The 19,344-nt window shown below is 40.8% G+C and overlaps 1 protein-coding gene across 1 annotated transcript; it reads left to right on the top strand.

Annotated features, from left to right (window-relative positions):
• Positions 1-17,327: 17,327 nt before the first annotated feature.
• Positions 17,328-18,338, top strand: LOC110776397 (uncharacterized). The gene is made up of 2 exons (XM_056835741.1): positions 17,328-17,762; positions 17,850-18,338. Exons 1-2 carry the CDS (start codon positions 17,328-17,330, stop codon positions 18,336-18,338), a joined length of 924 nt encoding a protein of 307 aa, XP_056691719.1.
• Positions 18,339-19,344: the final 1,006 nt, after the last annotated feature.

Below are 19,344 nucleotides of genomic sequence, written 5' to 3'. Positions count from 1 at the left end.
CGTGCTAATAGGGTTCAGTGGCGAAGCAAATACCACCTTCGGAGAGGTTACCCTACCTGTTTACGCTTAAGGAATCAACCAACAGGTAAAATTTTGTGTTATTGATTGCCCTTCATCTTACAACATTATCTTGGGCAGGCCATGGATCCACGACATGAAGGCCATCCCTTCGACGTATCACCAAACCATCAAGCTCCCAACTCGGTGGGGGGTTCAGGAAATCAAGGGAGATCAGCAAGAGTCCAAAGAGTGCTACAAGGCAGCCCTAAAACCCTCAGCCACCAATAAATCCTCATAATAGCAATTACAGTCCAGTTCCGAACCAGCAAGCTACAATGAGCCCAAGTCCGAGCAACTCGACGAGGTCGTCTTAGATCCCACAAAGCCGGAACATGTTATTTTTATTGGATGTGACGTACTTGACGACATCAGGTCGGAACTTGTCACGTTTCTCAAAGCCAATGCAGATTGCTTCGCGTGGTCCCATGAAGATATGCCTGGCATCAGCCCAGACGTCATCACTCACAAACTCAGTGTTGACCCCCGTCACAAGCCCGTCAAACAAAAACGGCGGAAGTTCGCTCCAGAACGCAACCAAATTATCAACGATGAAGTTCAGCAACTATTAGATACGGGAAAGATCAGGGAAGTGAAATACCCAGACTGGCTAGCCAATGTCGTCGTAGTCAGAAAGAAGAATGGGAAATGGTGAGTTCGCATAGACTTCACCGACATCAACAAGGCGTGCCCCAAAGATTCTTTTCCTTTACCCCACATCGACGCCATGGTTGATGCTACTGCGGGACATGAGATACTCACATTCATGGATGCGTTCAGTGGATACAACCAGATTTTGATTGTAACGCCCTGACTTTTCGGCTCCTTAATTATCCGTAATAAGCCGCACTTAGCTCATCATTAGCAGCGGAATTAGGCTTAATCTATCCTGGGACCTGTGGGTATGGGCCCACAAATAAAATAATCCTCAAATAACATTTCTTAAATAATACAATATTCCCAAATAAGTATAAATCAATATGCTCGTAATCACCTCACTAACAGGATTTCCATAATAAATAACTTCTCATCTCGATATCTCCATAATAAACTACCAACTCTAGTAATAACTCTCATCTTAAGCAACTCGAGCTCCATAACTGAACCTGTACATCATCATAAAAATAGAAAACAAGAAAAACACAGAAAATACGAAAAAATGAGTGGAAAACTCAGTAATATTACTTCAGCCCGTCAAAACGGTTTTATTTTGAAAATCATTTGGCACATATCAATCATTAGCATTTATTGTTCGGAAATAAATTAATCTGGTTATGTGGAAAACATGTGTCGGCAAGGAATCATTTCCTTTGCAGCTCATTGGCAAGTACAGGCTTTGGCGGGACTTTTCTTACATCATTCAGGGGAGAACTGTTTCCCAACTTTAACTTTAACATGGCCTCTACCCGTAACTCGCCCATTTACTAGTTCAGTTCACTTTTCCATGCCGACAAAAGCAACATCGTCTTTCTTTTTAAAATAACTTTATGAATATTATAATTATTTCCGAACAACGTCTTTAACATCATAACATCATGATCATAATAATAAGCATATATCATATCATTTATCACATAAAACACATAATAAATATATAATCACATAATAGTCACACATTTCATATACGGGCATATAAGCTTAAGTGATGGACATAAAAATTACAATAACATAATATAATACTTTTATATACGGGCATATAAACATAAACGCTGGACATAATTATTACCTCGGTCGTTAATCTGTTCGGCTTAATCCTTAAATACCAACATGATTTTAATCCCAAAATGCATAAGCTCCATCACTTTTATAATTCTTTGAATAATTTTCAATGATGACAATATCATAACAAAAATATTAATTAATCATTCAATCAACCAAAACCATCAATCAAAAGTCTCATTAATACAAAATACTTACGGAGTTCTTTTGCCTCATGCTTTCCCTAATTCACCTTATAGCAAAGCCCATATATTATGCCTTTAAAGAAATAACCCATGGCCCACTTACTTTAGCAAACCCCCTTTTGAGAACTTGGGTTTACTTTTAGATGAATTGAAAATGGGAAGTAGTAGCAGCGAAGCAGCGTAGAACAAAGGAAGCGGGAACAATGGCTTCATCATTCTTGACGGTAGACAGCGCAGCAAGGGAGGCCGAGAAAGGTGACTGGGTGGTGGCAGGAAAGGTTGCCGGAAGAAGGTGGCGGTGGCGGTGGCCAAAACAGAGAATTAATGGAGAAGAAAGCTTTAGGCTATAACAATGGAGTTTTTAATTTAATTTCTCAATAATGGAGTTGGGTGTTTCAGATGGAATATGGCTGCCATTTATAGTAATTTGCCCATATGATGAGTCATGAAAGAGGTGAACATTTGTCATTCTAAAAATACTCCAACTTACACGTATGGAGTAAGAAGAAATTTGGGGTTAGCAAGTTAATGGACTTGGACAGCTTGCAGAAGGGAAGAGAAGTCAAAAAGATTGGAGACCAAGCTTCTCCATTTTAATTACACGTATAAAGAAGGAGAAAGTGAATTGAATTTTGATCTCTTGATTGATTAAGGGCAAAATCGTAATTTATATGATTGGGAAGAAAATTCAGATTGCATTGAGACTTTGACTTGAAAAATAGAAGAAATAACTCACATAAAATAAAAAGTGGGCCTCAAATAATTCATATTATGTCACAATAAAAAGGTAGACATAATAAGATAATTAAAATCGATCGGAAAAATTTAGGACGTAATTACGTTAATAACGGTAATTACAGAATAATAAAATAGCCTTAAAAATACGGGTGTTACATCCTTACCCTCTTAGAAAAAGTTTCGTCCTCGAAACTGGATATCTCAAGACTCAAGGTCAGTCTGAACTCAAATAGTCATACTATGACAATAGCCCAAAAGTCATTCACTTCTCAAAAAATTCTTATTCTCATAACTTAAAACCTAATAACCCAAATAGCAGTTAAAACCTCAAAATTTTCTCATATCCCAAAGATCATACCCAGGCAGTGCAGAGCACTTCCGGCTGGGCTCCGCTCTGATACCATACTGTAACGCCCCGACTTTTCGGCTCCTTAATTATCCGTAATAAACCCCACTTAGCTCATCATTAGCAGCGGAATTAGGCTTAATCAATCCTGGGACCTGTGGGTATGGGCCCACAAATAAAATAATCCTCAAATAACATTTCTTAAATAATACAATATTCCCAAATAAGTATAAATCAATATGCTCGTAATCACCTCACTAACAGGATTTCCATAATAAATAACTTCTCATCTCGATATCTCCATAATAAACTACCAACTCCAGTAATAACTCTCATCTTGAGGAACTCGAGCTCCATAACTGAACCTGTACATCGTCATAAAAATAGAAAACAAGAAAAACACAGAAAATACGAAAAAAAATGAGTGGAAAACTCAGTAATATTACTCCAGCCCGTCAAAACGGTTTTATTTTGAAAATCATTTGGCACATATCAATCATTAGCATTTATTGTTCGGAAATAACTTAATCTCGTTATCTGGAAAACATGTGTCGGCAAGGAATCATTTCCTTTACAGCTCATTGGAAAGTACAGGCTTTAGCGGGACTTTTCTTACATCATTCAGGGGGGAACTGTTTCCCAACTTTAACTTTAACATGGCCTCTACCTGTAACTCGCCCATTTACTAGTTCAGTTCACTTTTCCATGCCGACAAAAGCAACATCATCTTTCTTTTTAAAATAACTTTATAAATATTATAATTATTTCCGAACAACGTCTTTAACATCATAACATCATGATCATAATAATAAACATATATCATATCATTTATCACATAAAACACATAATAAATATATAATCACATAATAGTCACACATTTCATATACGGGCATATAAGCTTAAGTGTTGGACATAAAAATTACAATAACATAGTATAATACTTTTATATACGGACATATAAACATAAACGCTGGACATAATTATTACCTCGGTCGTTAATCCGTTCGGCTTAATCCTTAAATACCAACATGATTTTAATCCCAAAATGCATAAGCTCCATCACTTTTATAATTGTTTGAATAATCTTCAATGATGACAATATCATAACAAAAATATTAATTAATCATTCAATCAACCAAAACCATCAATCAAAAGTCTCATTAATACAAAATACTTACGGAGTTCTTTTGCCTCATGCTTTCCCTAATTCACCTTATACCAAAGCCCATATATTATGCCTTTAAAGAAATTACCCATGGCCCACTTACTTTAGCAAACCCCGTTTTGAGAACTTGGGTTTACTTTGAGATGAATTGAAAATGGGAAGTAGTAGCAGCGAAGCAACGTAGAACAAAGGAAGCGGGAACCATGGCTTCATCATTCTTGACGGTAGACGGTGCAGCAAGGGAGGCCGAGAAAGGTGACTGGGTGGTGGCAGAAAAGGTTGCCGGAAGAAGGTGGCGGTGGCGGTGGCCAAAACAGAGAATTAATGGAGAAGAAAGCTTTAGGCTATAACAATGGAGTTTTTAATTTAATTTCTCAATAATGGAGTTGGGTTTTTCAGATGGAATATGGCTGCCATTTATAGTAATTTGCCCATATGATGAGTCATGAAAGAGGTGAACATTTGTCATTCTAAAAATACTCCAACTTACACGTATGGAGTAAGAAGAAAATTGGGGTTAGCAAGTTAATGGACTTGGACAGCTTGCAGAAGGGAAGAGAAGTCAAAAAGATTGGAGACCAAGCTTCTCCATTTTAATTACTCGTATAAAGAAGGAGAAAGTGAATTGAATTTTGATCTTTTGATTGATTAAGGGCATAATCGTAATTTATATAATTGGGAAGAAAATTCAGATTGCATTGAGACTTTGACTTGAAAAATAGAAGAAATAACTCACATAAAATAAAAAGTGGGCCTCAAATAATTCATATTATGTCACAATAAAAAGGTAGACATAATAAGATAATTAAAATCGATCGGAAAAATTTAGGACGTAATTACGTTAATAACGGTAATTACAGAATAATAAAATAGGCTTAAAAATACGGGTGTTACATTGATGCACCCAGAAGACCAAGAGAAAACCGCCTTCATCACGGAGCGGGGATCTTATTGTTACAAGGTCATGCCGTTCGGTTTGAGAAATGCAGGTGCCACCTATCTGCGCCTAGTCAACAAAATGTTTTCAGAAAACAGCTAGGCGACACAATGGAGGTCTACATCGACGACATGTTAGTAAAATCCAAGAAAGCCTCAGATCACATCTCGCATCTCCAACAAGCCTTCAACGTGCTACGGGAGTACATCATGAAGCTCAACCCCACCAAATGTTCATTCGGAGTCTCCTCCGGAAAGTTCTTGGGTTATATGGTTACTGAAAGAGGCATCGAAGCTAGTCCTGATCAGATCCGCGCAATCATCAACCTACAATCACCTCGAAATCAAAAGGACGTACAGAAGTTAGCAGGCAGAGTGGCCGCCCTCAACCGCTTCATCTCCAGGTCGTCCGACAAATGCAAATTGTTCTACGTCATCCTTAGGAAAAACGAGAAGTTCAGCTGGACCGACCGACACGAAGCCGCATTGCAGCAACTCAAGCAGTACCTGTCAAACCCTCCGCTACTGTCCAAACCAAAAGACAATGAAGAACTACAGATATACCTTGCAGTCACGGAGTCGACCATCAGTGCAGTATTAGTACGAGAAGAAGACGGAAAACAGCTACCTGTTTATTACGTCAATAAGTCTTTACTTAGCGCCGAAACAAGGTACTCTCATCTCGAAAAACTTGTCCTTGCACTAGTCGCCGCTTTTGTTAAATTACGCCCTTATTTTGAATGTCATCCTATCACTGTTAGAACTAACTATCCCATGAAGTCAATCATGAGGAGACCCGAGTTGTCTGGCAGGATGTCCAAATGGGCAATACAATTGGGTTGTTATGACATCAGGTACGAACCTCGCACAGCCATCAAGTTGCAAGCTCTGGCTGATTTTGTGGCTGACTTCAGCCCGAGCCTCCAACATGAAGTCGATCACGAAGTCAACATATTGACCGACAGTGGATCCTCTTCAACATGGACTCTACATACTGACGGCTCCTCCAATATACGGGGGACAGGCCTCGGCATCGTGTTAAAGTCGCCACAAGGGGACACCATAGTACAGACTGTCTGTTGCGAGTTCAAAGCTACCAACAACGAAGCAGAATACGAAGCCTTGATCATGGGATTATCATTAGCACTCGACATGAATATCCGCCGACTTGAGGTACGTTGTGATTCTTTATTGATTATCAGTCAGATTAACGGTTCGTATGCAGCGAAGGACTCAAAGATGCAGGCCTACTTGGAAATAGAAAAAAGGCTCGTGAACAAGTTCGACTCATGCACCTTACAACAAATACCAAGAGATCAAAACACCCAGGCTGACGCCTTAGCCAATCTCGGCTCAAACATCAAACCTAAACTCACTTCCATCCCCGTAGTCCACTTAATGTATCCATCCATCACCAAAGATAACCTACCCATCACCGAACAGTCCCAACCTACTCAAACGCCTTCATGGCGCGACCCCTACATGCACTGGCTCAAACACAACACCACCCCACCTGGAGTCACCCACGAAAAATCCTTCCGCATGAAAGCCTCCAGATTCATCCTAATTCATGGAGTATTGTTCAGAAAATCAGTTGCAGGACCGTACCTGTAACACCCTAATAATTCCTTGCTTTTATAAAACCATTTTCCAACTTAAAATAAAGGAATTACTAAAGTATTACCGCCACCGTGATAACGGTTAAGGCTAGTACCAGAATTACGCAGCGGAATTTAATGTCAACTAACTTTTCAAAACATAATTAATAAATATCGAGGCCTCCTACAAATTGGAACCATGACGGCCCAAAAACCAAAGTATTAAAGTTCAACGAATTCAAACATAATTAAAGTATGAATAGAATAGTTTTAAAGTACAAAAAACATGCAACTTTCTCAATCATCCCAAGCCACATGATTTCGATCGTACTTCGATCTACCAACCTGCTATATTATTCTACTCCCCAACAATGCAAATGCAAATGATGGATCATCATAGGGTCATTAAGGCAAAGGCCATGACCAAAAGACACAAAGCACGTAGTCAGCAAAAGCTGAGTACTTACAAGAGTAGAGTGAAATGAAACTAAAACATGCATCACTCACTAAGTACTAATCATCATGCAAAAGCCATATAATAATTAACAACCAATCATGAATACAAGACTCGGCTCTTGACTCGACTCTTGACTCACAATTTAATTAGAATAAGCTTCGAACGGGCCAAAAGAATATTCCATAAAGGAAAGGTGATGGGAGCCAACCATACACCAAATAATAAATAATAAAATCGGGCCATACCGAGTGTCGGGCCATACCAACGGAATTCCTGCGCATAATATAAATGAAACAACGTCTTGTATCATTAGTAGGAGTACGAGCTTTCCGGCAAGACTCCCCCCATTGTTCATACTCAAGGTATATACGTTCCAAGAGTTTTGAAGCTTGTTCTGGTTGCACTTTACGTTTATTAATATTTTATTAAAGGTGAACTCAAGACTCAACAATGTACATTCATACAATTAATAAACAACAACGAAAACAATCTTATTTTAATGCTTCAAGACTTGTGATCAACCAAGCAAGACTCTTGTGAAATTACTACCATGTTCCTCCTCACCAAAGTGAGACTCCACATCATGCACATTAACATGAGGGTTGTGCCCTTGCACGACAAATCCTAGTTCATTTCATACAAAATATTCCCAACTGAACCCTACATGTGCGGTGGCTTACATGAGCTAACCCTTCACATGTGGTAAAATAAATAGTGCAACGAGGCACGAATAATTGGCTCAAAAGTATGCTAGACATCCCGTACAATAGCATAACAATGAATAATTCATCCCTTGCATGCGAAACAAACCATACATGCATAAATATTGAACAACATGATTGACAATGAAATCCATACTCATAATAATCCTAACATGCTTGTTCAACCAATAATTCAACGATTCCAATATAATAATCCACATGATCGTTCACCAAGACAAACATGAATCCACCAAGTTCACGTAATATAATTCACATCAATAACAATCATGTAATGTCCCCGGACAATTAATGTGGTCGCCCTAGACTTGTACGTACCTGGAATACCTAAGTACGGGGGCCACTGTGCGAATCACAACTTACTAGAAATCAACTCCTATAAACACAATGGAGAAACTTAATTATTATCCATGTTTACTAAATTTCTAGCAACTTTGTTTAGTTTTAAAACCATTGAATTAATCAGAACTTATCGTTCATTAATAAAATAATAGTCTCAATCAATCATTTAAAACCATAGCATGAAATTAATTTATTTTCATGTATAAAACCATTAAAAGTCGACGTTTTAAGTCTTTACAATATTTTGAAAAATATAATTGTTTATCATCATTAAATTCATCATCTAATTATGCTAATTAATCGCCCATAAGGCTTAGATTAAAACTCCAATCATAGTTTGTAACTAAAACCATTAAAACTAATAAAAATTGAAGCTTTAATATATACTTCAAATCTGAAAATTATAATATTTCAATTCAAAACATTCTTCAATAATTCAAACATCCAAATCCTCAAAATTCGGTGTTCATAACCGATCCCAACATTTTAATTAGAATTGAAATAGAATAGGCAAGGAAGAAGAGAATTATACCAATCCGGCCTATAGCACGGTACAATCACGAATTGAATGTGATTGGGAGAAAAAGGATTGAAAATATACGGAGTATGATACACACAACACACGGTTGTGTGTGTGTGTTGCGTGCGGTGCAAGCACAAAGGCAGGGGCGGCAGCACGGCTAGGCAGCGAGCACGAGTGAGAGAGAGTGCGCGAGTATGTGTGGCTGTGTTGAGGGAAACAAGCAGCAACAACGAGTGAGGGGCGCCGAGTGCTCGGGGCTGGGCACGACGCAAGGGGAGCTAGAGAAAAGGGGAAAGTGAAAAACTGCAGCAGGAATTTAGAATGCTCATAACTTCTAATCTATAACTCGGAATCAATCGATTTTTGAAGCAAAGTTCAAGAACATTTCGAGATCTACAACTTTGGAGAAGAAATCATTTTCTGAAAACGAACTGAAATAGGTGAAAAACGGAAAAACATAAGTTCGACGAAAGAAAGAGGAATTTAGGGTTAGAATTTTACTTTTAGGTTTAATGAATAATAGGAGGGATTTTTGAGGGTGAGCACCTATATTTATAGGTTTAGGAAACTCAAAGATGGGCTAGGCTTTAGGATTCCCTTACGGGCTTCATAAAACATAAGATGGGCTTGCTTTAATTTGTTTGGACTTGAACTTGGAATTGAATTGGGCTAGATTCATTTAAAATTGTTTTACTTTTGAAACCCAATTAAATTCCCAACATTAAATAATAAATTCGTTTGGTAATAATTAAACTAATAAATATTCTAATTAAATAAAATACATTTAAATGCGTTTTAAATTTTAAAAATCATAAAAATACTTTATAAATATAATAAAATATATTTATAAAATACAGAAAAATACGAGGTATTACAGTACCTGAGATGCCTAGATCATGACGAGATCGAGTCGACACTGCGCAGCATACATGATGGAGAATGTGGAAATCACGCCGGAGGAAGAAGCTTAGCTCACAAAACTCTTACCATGGGATATTTTTGGCCCACCATGAAGAAAGACGCAATCGCCTTCGCTAAGAAATGTGACTCTTGTCAGCGGTTCGCATCTATCTCTCACCAACCTTGTGAAGTACTCCACCCCATCCTATCCCCTTGGCCCTTCATGAAGTGGGGGATGGACATAGTGGGACCCTTACCACAAACATCCGGGCAGCGCGTCTTCATGTTGGCAATGACTGATTACGTCTCCAAATGGATCGAAGCAGAAGCTTTTAAGCGAGTTCGAGATACTGAGGTCATCTCGTTCATCAAGCGAAATATCCTTAGTCGGTTCGGTATCCCTTCCGAGATCGTCTGCGACAATGGTTCTCAGTTTATCAGCAACAAAACCAAGGAATTTTGCAGTAGATATAACATCACCTTGCACACCTCAACACCAAGATACCCTCAAGCAAATGGCCAAGCCGAGTCAAGCAACAAAATCATCATCAACAACCTTAAGAAGCGCCTCGAAGACGCCAAAGGAAGATGGGCAGACGAATTACCTATGATCCTTTGGGCCGACAGAACGACACCCAAGACGGCGACCAATCACACTCCTTTCTCCTTAGTCTTCGGTTGTGAGGAAGTCATCCCTCCCGAAGTCGAGCTTCCCACAACAAGAAGCAGTTTCATGGCTTCAGGAATGAACGACTCAGTCTTGGCTTACAACATCGATACTGTCGACGAACTCAGAGAAGCAACATTGGTCAGGATGGCGTCCTACCAACAAGCAGTTGCAAACATCTACAACAAGAATGTGAGGGTTCGAGTATTTCAGCAGGGAGATTGGGTTCTGCGCAAAGTCTTCCCAAACAAAAAGGATCCTCGACACGGCAAACTGGCCCCGACATGGGAAGGTCCTTACCAGATCGTGAGACGAACAGGTCATGGTGCGTACGAGTTGGTTGACAAAGATGGCACATCCATCCCAAGAAGTTGGAATGCAACACACCTAAAATTGTACCATTTCTGAACACTCAAGCCTTTTTTCTTGCTTTCTAGTTTTTCCTAACACACAGGCACCCTAGCATTTGCCGTCATTATGACGACGCCCCCAAAACAGAGTGGGCACGACGTATCATGAAACCGAGAACATCTCGGACAGTATACACTTACAAGTAACAAGAAGGCAATTGATAGGTTATGATTCATATGACAAAACATAAATCATGCGGAAAAACCATAAAGCCAGGAAAGCATATTATTTACACATAATCATTTAGCATAGTTTAGATGCATACACTTTGTTGCGTGCCCTCCTTAGCTGCGCCCGAACCGAACAAGAACAATTCTTTAGGACTCCAAGTGTCGTCCCTCCATAGATAGTCCACAGCACGTCCGGATCCGCCTTAAGCTTGACCAACTAGAATCGCCCTTAAGGTTGCTTAGGAATTTCGGCTATTTAGGTGCAAGTGTATGGCTGATTTTTCTTCAAAATCTTACCTTTAGAATACTTCAATTGTGTCTATAAACTATGACCCTAGGCACCTATTTATAGAGGTATGGAAAAGGAACTGGAATCCTACTAGGATACGAATTAATTAAACTAGAATCCTAGTAGAACTCTTATTTAATTAATTTATCCTTTTAGGATTAGGAATTTAATCATATATCGAATCCTGATAGCTTTAGGATTCGTATAGCACGTACACGAGCATCGCACGAGCACCGCACACTCGCACGCTGAGCGCACAGCGCTCGGACCATGCTGCTGCCTGTGTCCGCGCGCGCGCCCAAGTCCTTGGCTGGGCCTGGCCTTGCGCTGGGCCTGGTCGAGGCTTGGCGTGTGTTGGTGATGCGTGTGGCTTGCTGGGCGATGGCCTGGCTTCGTGCTGGGCCTTCGTCTAGCGAGCCTCGCCCGATGCTAATTCGTACAAACGCTTCCGATTAAATTTCCGATTCCGAAAATCATTTCCGATACGAACAATATTTAATATTTCCGATTCCGGAATTAATTTCCGTTTCGAACAAATATTTAATATTTCCGTTTCCGGAATTATTTTCCGATTTCGATAATATTTCCGATTCTGACAATATTTCCGTTTCCGGCAATATTTCCGATTCCGACAATATTTCCATTTCATTAATATTTTCCGATACGTACCATGATTCCGTTTCCGGCAACATTTACGAATTGGATAATATTTATATTTCCGATACGATCCATATTTCCGTTTCCGGTAATATCATCGTTTCCGGAGTATTCATTTCTTGCTTGTGACGATCTCAGCTCCCACTGAAACCAAGATCCGTCGATTCCGAATATCCATAGATGGAGTATTTAATGCCATTAAATACTTGACCCGTTTACGTACTATTTGTGTGACCCTACGGGTTCAGCCAAGAGTAAGTTGTGGATTAATATAATTAATTCCACTTGAACTGAAGCGGCCTCTAGCTAGGCATTCAGCTCACTTGATCTTACTGAATTATTAACTTGTTAATTAATACTGAACCGCATTTATTAGAATTAATATTATATGCATACTTGGACCAAGGGCGCTATTTCCTTCAACAATAACATGACGCCAACGTAAAGTATACACTTAGAAGGAGTAACAAACATAAAGCACTCGACTATACTTCAGTACCTCTCCTTAACCTTTCCTTTCTTTTTTCTCCTTGTCGTAATTTCCTCTCATTTTCATGTCGCTCTATGCTGACTTAAGCATCGGAGGGCCGTTGGCTCCACCAACGGCCAATCCTCATGCTCTGTTATGTTAACAGTATGATGCCCACATGATGACGGATTCGACAAGGAGAGAACAGATGAAGCGAAGTATACAACACAGCATACAGGAAGACAAAGTTCGAAACTGAGCACAAATGTTCAAAAAACGAAGTGAAGGTAAACATTGTTAAACTTTATTCAAACATGATTGTATACATCACATATTACAAATTTTACAAACTACAAAACACTATTTAGGCCATTACAAAAACGCCTGGTACACTACAATGTACGTTACATACACAATGGAATACAGATCTACATTTCCTAGTGTATACATTTTGCAGGTTCTCCTTTGACAGGCTGGAGACGTCTCCAAAGTCGAACTCGAGGTATGTGCCCAACCTGCAAAACAAAACACCAAACCAAAGCACATTTTTTCCAAACACAAGCAAACAACACAGGATTGAAAACCCACAAAATATTTACATGACTTGCCCCCTTGGACAAGCCCAAAAACATCCAAAAGACTGCCGCCATCAAGGCGAAACACAGCCACAAATTTTTTTTCGACCTTTCCAAAGGCCGAACACACAAAATATTGTTTAAAACAAACCATTGTTTGAAACACACACCATTAAAATTTTAAATTTTTGAGGGGGGGGGGGGGGGGACAGAGCTACTCCTGAGGATCTGCTGGGCCTGCATTCTCCCCTTGTTCGCCATCGCCTGGTGCCGCCACCGTCTCGGCATTGGGGCTGGTTGCAGTTGCACCCTCCTCAACGTCTTCTTCATCGCTAACGGCACCAGGGGGGATATAGTCCTCGGGGAATGCAGTGTTGAACTGAGCAATGTCTTCGTCAGGAGTCCAGTTCACATATTTGCCTGCCTTGAATTCCTCCATCATCTCGGCCTTCATCTTCCAAGTGTAATAACCAGCACACTCGTAAATCCTCGCCTTGACTTTGGAGAGAGACGTCTTCAGCTCTTCAACCTCAGCAACTAGCGTCTCCTTCTCGGCATTCAACTGTGCGACCTCAGCAGCCCCCTTTTCTTACGCCACTTGCAGCGCCTCAGCTCTGGCCGTCGCCTCCTTGGCCACACCGCCAAGACGACCAGCTTCCTGCTTTGCCTTCTTCATGTCGTTTTTCAGTTTTACTATTTGATCTTCTAACATTATGACATGATGACGTGTGGCTAAAGCAGATTGTAGGGCCTATTTGAACAGGGAAAGAAAATTACTCAAAGTCACCAAAATGACGAGATGAAGATGGCATGCAGGAAAGTAAGGAGACGAAGAATAAAAAAAAAAAGGAGCAAAAACATACCCTCCATGCATCCGAGACGCTCTCAACAGTCGCAGCAACTGGGGACAGGGATTCCTGACGCTCCCGGCTTGACGGCATCCATAGACGGTCAACCTCAGGCCAAAGCTGAACCCGTGGCGCATCTGCCGACTCGTAGTCTTCAGGGAACTCCACTGCGAGCTTCCTCTTCCGAGTTGGAGGCGGCAGCTTTTTCTCAGCAGGCATGAGCGAGCTAATCTCCCACGTCACCGTGGCGTCAATTGAAGCCTTTGGCGGCTTCGGAGGTGACAGCACAGTGATGGGTTTGGCTCGGGACACACTCCCAAGTGACTCCAGCCTCTTCCTCAGCAACGCGTCCGCAGATGGGGCCTTGCCAGAGCATGTCGATGGGCCAGTTCCTGTTGACAGCATTTTTTGACGACTCAATCTCGTCACAACAGTTGTAATTTGTGTTTGTTTTGAAAAGGGCAACGAACCCAAAGCTGTAAACTAACCCTAGCCCATGTTTACCTGTTGATGTCGACATGTTTGCAGGCTCAGAAATTTCTTCTTCTTGAGAGGTCTCCTCACGATCGAACTTGATGCCGATAAAAGCTTTGTCCTTTAGAGGGACTCCCAACATCACGGCAGTCTTTTCTACAGCTTCGGCACCGACTCCAACTGTGTCGAAGGACGCACCTACAAAAACAAGAAAGTGAGAAAAAGTCAAATCAACAAGCCCAAAAAACACAAAAAACAAACAAAATACGTCTAGCCATCCATTCCCCCGTCAAGAAGTCGGAGTCGGGCCCTAAACTAGCCAACTCCACAAAAAAGAACCGACCCATCCACCCGCAGTCGTTAGACTTGTCCGCACCAAGAAGAGCCTCCCTGTCATCCTTGACATGCAGCAAATATCTACCAGCCCCATAATTCTGGACCTTGTAGGTGTAAACAAGGTCCTCAACCCGGAATTCCATATCCAGTTTGCCGGCCAAATGGTTGACCAAGTGCATTACCCTCCAGACCTGCGGCATCAGTTGCGCCGGCGGCACCTCTAGTGCCCTCATAACTCCTCGCACCAGTGGCGAGAAAGGATAAGTGTACTCAATTCTGAAGGGGTACTCGTAAAAGCACACCCAACCGTCTGATACCCAATCGGCCCGTTCATCGGGCTGAGGCAACCGAATTACCGCCGACGGAGGAAAACCACACTCCTCCTTGAGCGCCTCCATATCTTGCTTCCCCCAAGTGGCCGGACGAGCATTCTTTTTGTCCAGAATGTGGGTAGGGCTGAAGATTGGCCCCTCAACCAGGTCGCACTCCACCACCGCCCTTTTGTTCTTCGCACGGGTGGATTTCGTTCCCATTCGTTGCGACATAGAAAGAATTGAAGAAAGAAAGAAGAAGGGAAGAGGATGGAAGCCAAGCAGTTACCTGAAGAAAGGAGAGAGAAAGAGCGCCAATTGCTTTTCTGGGAAAGAGAAGAGAGAGATTGCAGAAGTGAGTACGGGTGGTTGGGTGCACAGCCCTATTTATTGGCGCAGTTGGGCGGTTGGTCTTTCCAAAGCAACAGTCATCATTGCTCTAACGCCGTCAGCATTAGGGAGGTCAAGTGGCGGTTCCCATTTTCCTTCCGTGAAACCCATTTTTCCTTTTGAACTTCCCGGAATAAATTCAAAATGGGTTTGGGGACAATTATTAGGGGGGAAAATACCCTCTTGGTGACGTAGGCAAACGTGACAAGCATTGCATACGTGGCTTCCAGCAAGGCACATGGTGGCACCGTTCGAACTCACTCTCAACTGTTGGGATCAAAACAGCCGTTGCAAACCCTTGATGAAGCCGGCCTTCATTACGCATTTATTGTCTAATTATGTGCAATTAAGCACAAACGTTACGCTTTCATTGTAAATGCCTATAAAATGGCTTAATCTTGTCTATTTTACATACACGATTTCTAAGCAATAAACATACTATCATTCCATGCTATTACAACTTGCTCTCAACATTTTCAATTATCTAGCTCGATCGGTTGTTAGTACCATCATCAAGGCAAGATCGTCTCTAAGTCGAATTTTCCCAAAACAATATCTCAAGTTCTACATGTCGGAATGATGCAATTTTTATTGGCCTAGAAAGTAGGCCTCAAGAGCTTTCCAACGACAGGTCACACGTCCTTATAGGCATTGTAGAACAAGAGTTATGACATAAACAAGATGGCTCGACTATCCGATTCGCCCACGGCCCACAACGCAATTCTTCTACTTGGGCGCAAAAACCAGCGACCAACCAGCGGGGCCGCTGGTTTCTCCGCCCAACTTACTTCCGTGCGAAATCGTGTGCGTTCGTTTCGTGATCGTCCAATTAAATCATAGCTTATGTAATTGTTATTTTCCTTTTTTGTTTAGAATTTAGGAAACACTAAAATACCTCAAGGTAATTAATGTGTTCCCTTATGCTTCAATTTTCTTGGTACGTTTTTAAATTCCCTTAGAACACTTTCACGCCAGTTTTAGTTTTCTATTCTTCCCTTTTTCCATTGTTGAACCCTAGCTTTTCATTAATTCAATTCATCAATCTAAGGTATTTCTCATAATTTCTGTTGCTTTAATTCTTTCTTATTTATTTTCGTTTCTTAGATTAATTCGTCCTATGATTATGAATCTTGTTTTTATTATTTATTTCATGCTTGTTAATTCAATTATGAGCGAGTAGTTTTATTCTAGGGCTAAGTAAGGGAAGCCATGTTTATACCATAATTGTTATGCATTAAAGTTTGTTAATTTATAGATTATTGCTTGAGTAATTCCAATTGATTTGTTTTAATTGTTGATTCATGTTATCGGCCAATTTCGTGGATTGATTATCTAGCTAATAGGAATTAGAATCGAAAGATCGTATTTTTAGAGGCTTAGTGCAATTGGCAATTCTGATTATGTTAGCGATCGTACTGCATATGTTGAATTGAAAGTGTTAAGACCCGACCGTAGAGATTAGCATGTACTTTAATTACTCGGCTTAGTTTATTCATTTCCGAATTGATTTGTGTTCTTGGATTGGTATAAGCATGGTGAACCGAACAGACGCCCTAGACCTTTAATTCATTGATAATTTGCACATTTACATTATTATTTTAGTTTTTTTAGTTTATAAATCAAATTCAACTTTCGTTTACTGAAATAGTTTATTTAATTGGGCAAAAACTAATAGAACTTGTCTCCCTATGGGATCGACCCGTATTTTCTAAGTATCTGCTAACAACAGACACCATGCACTTGCGGTATCACTTTTTAATTCATCAAGTTTTTGGCGCCATTGCTGGGGAGACGGCTAGATTCTATTAGTTTTAGTTTGATTATTTGAACGGTTTCCATTGTCTCATTGGAACTCTCAGTTCCAATTGAGGCAAATTTCACTGCGTTTTCTTGTTGTTGTTGTTGTTTATGCCCAGGTCTGCTAGAAGGGGTACCTTGGTTCCTCCCGATCCCGATCTTGGTAAGACTCTTCGAAACTCAAAAAGAAACAACAAAAGAAGAAGCAGTCAGGGTCTCAAGACTCACAGACTCCACCGAGTCACACAATGTCTAAATCCTTGAAATCATATGGGGTTCCTTCCTCGAATAGTGTTTCGACTGGGCTCACAATGCCAACTATTGATGCAGTCAACTTTGAGATTAAGCCAGCTCTAATCTCCATGGTCTCACAAAACCAATATGGTGGTCATCCATCTGAGGAACCCACCAACCATCTGCAAAGGTTCAACCAACTATGTGGCACTATCAAGCATAAAGGGGTCACTCAAGACCAATTGAAAGTAATGTTGTTTGGTTTTAGCCTTCGTGATAAGGCTCAAACATGGTTGAACGATGTCAAGGAGACAGAGTGGAGTGCTATTTCACAGGCCTTTCTGGAAGAATTCTTTCCACCCACCAAGACGGCTGAAATAAGGCACAAGTTGACTACATTCACGCAAGAACCTGGAGAGTCACTTAGAGAAGCCTGGGATAGATTCAAGGCATTGCAACGGTCGTGCCCGCATCATGATATTGAAAAATGGTTCTTGGTTCAGATTTTCTACCATGGTTTGCAAGATGAAACAAAGAACACGGTTGATTTTGCTTCTGGGGGTGTTTTTCTTGACAAAGAAGTGGATGCAGGTTATGATTTCCTTGCCAATCTTGCTGCTAATCATTACAGCACCACCAGAACTACATCTAAGAAGGGCAAGATTGATGTCGATGCTTATGCCCTATTGTCATCACAAGTGGCAGCCTTGAACCTGAAGATCGATTCTTTGAAGGCCCCTCAGTCTGGTACTCCCCCAATGAGTATCAATGCTATGTCTAGTGTAGCTCCAGTGACAACTTCTTACTGTGAAGTATGTGGAATCCAAGGTCACTTTGGTCATGAGTGCTCTTATAGTCTGCAGGATACCACGCGAATGGAGAAAGTAAATGCTTTTCAACAGAGGCAACCTGATGACCCATATTCCAACTCGTACAATCCAGGTTGGAGGAATCATTCAAATTTCTCATATCGGAGCAACAATGCTCAAAATCCTCAACCCCAGCAACAATGGTCACAATCATAGTTCCATCCACCTCAGGCACATGTTGATAGGCCTCCATTTCCACAAGTATCCTCACATAATGCTCCCCTGGGGTTTAATAGACCCCCGCACCAAGGCTATCAGCAACAACCTCCGCAGAGCAATGCCACTCCAGAGCCTAACATGAGTGATTTGTATAAACTCATAGCGAATATGCAGAAGACCTCAGAGATTGCTCAAAAGAACCACGATGAGAGCATAAAGGAGTTGAAGAATCAAAATAGAATGTTGGAGAACCAAGTTTCTCAACTCGCTGATACTTTGTCCAAAAGGCAACCGGGTAAACTTCCAACGCAATCTACGCCGTTTCAAGATCACACTAGAGAGAGTGCTTGTGCCATTGTTCTTCGGAATGGTATTACATATGATGCCCCCTCAATACCTACTGATTTTGCGGATATCAAAAAGGGGAGAGAGGAGGCTAGAAGGACTAAGGAAAGAGTTAAGGAGAAGGTTATTGATGATTCTCCCCCTTTTATTCCTCGATTGCCATTTCCTCATCGACAAAATAAGTCAAAGGGTGATCATCAGCTTGGTGAAGAGGCACATGTTGAAAGGAAGACTGTGGATGTAAGGGTTGAAAATAAGGGTATTGAGAATGAAATAGAGAAGAAGGAAAACGACAAGGAGAAGGTTACTGATTCTCCCCCTTTTGCACCTACACTACCATTTCCTCACCGAATGCAGAAAACAAAGGTTAATCAACAGTTCGGTAAGTTCTTGGCTATGGTCAAGAATCTTGAGGTAACGATTCCTTTCACTGATTTAATATCTCAGATTCCTATGTATGCAAAATATTTAAAGGAATTAATCACTAAGAAAAGGGATCTTGGTGGTGTAGAGAGAGTGGCTTTAACTGAGTAGTGTAGTGCTATGTTACAAAACAAGTCTCCTCCTAAACTAAAGGACCCCGACAGTTTCTCCATCCCTTGTCATATAGGTGCTTTATTCATTGATAAGGCCCTATGTGATTTAGGTGCCAGTGTGT

This window comes from Spinacia oleracea, chromosome 2 (assembly GCF_020520425.1).
Source record: "Spinacia oleracea cultivar Varoflay chromosome 2, BTI_SOV_V1, whole genome shotgun sequence".
NCBI lineage: Eukaryota > Viridiplantae > Streptophyta > Magnoliopsida > Caryophyllales > Amaranthaceae > Spinacia > Spinacia oleracea.
The sequence above is the reverse complement of the archived record's forward strand: the minus strand, read 5'-3'. Positions and strand labels throughout refer to the sequence as shown.

Coding starts and splice junctions, on each gene's coding strand:
- LOC110776397 (XM_056835741.1), top strand. CDS start 17,328: ATGTCTAAATCCTTGAAATCATATGGGGTTCCTTCCTCGAATAGTGTT. Junction 17,763..17,849: donor AAGCCTGGGATAGATTCAAG/GCATTGCAACGG, acceptor GATGAAACAAAG/AACACGGTTGATTTTGCTTC.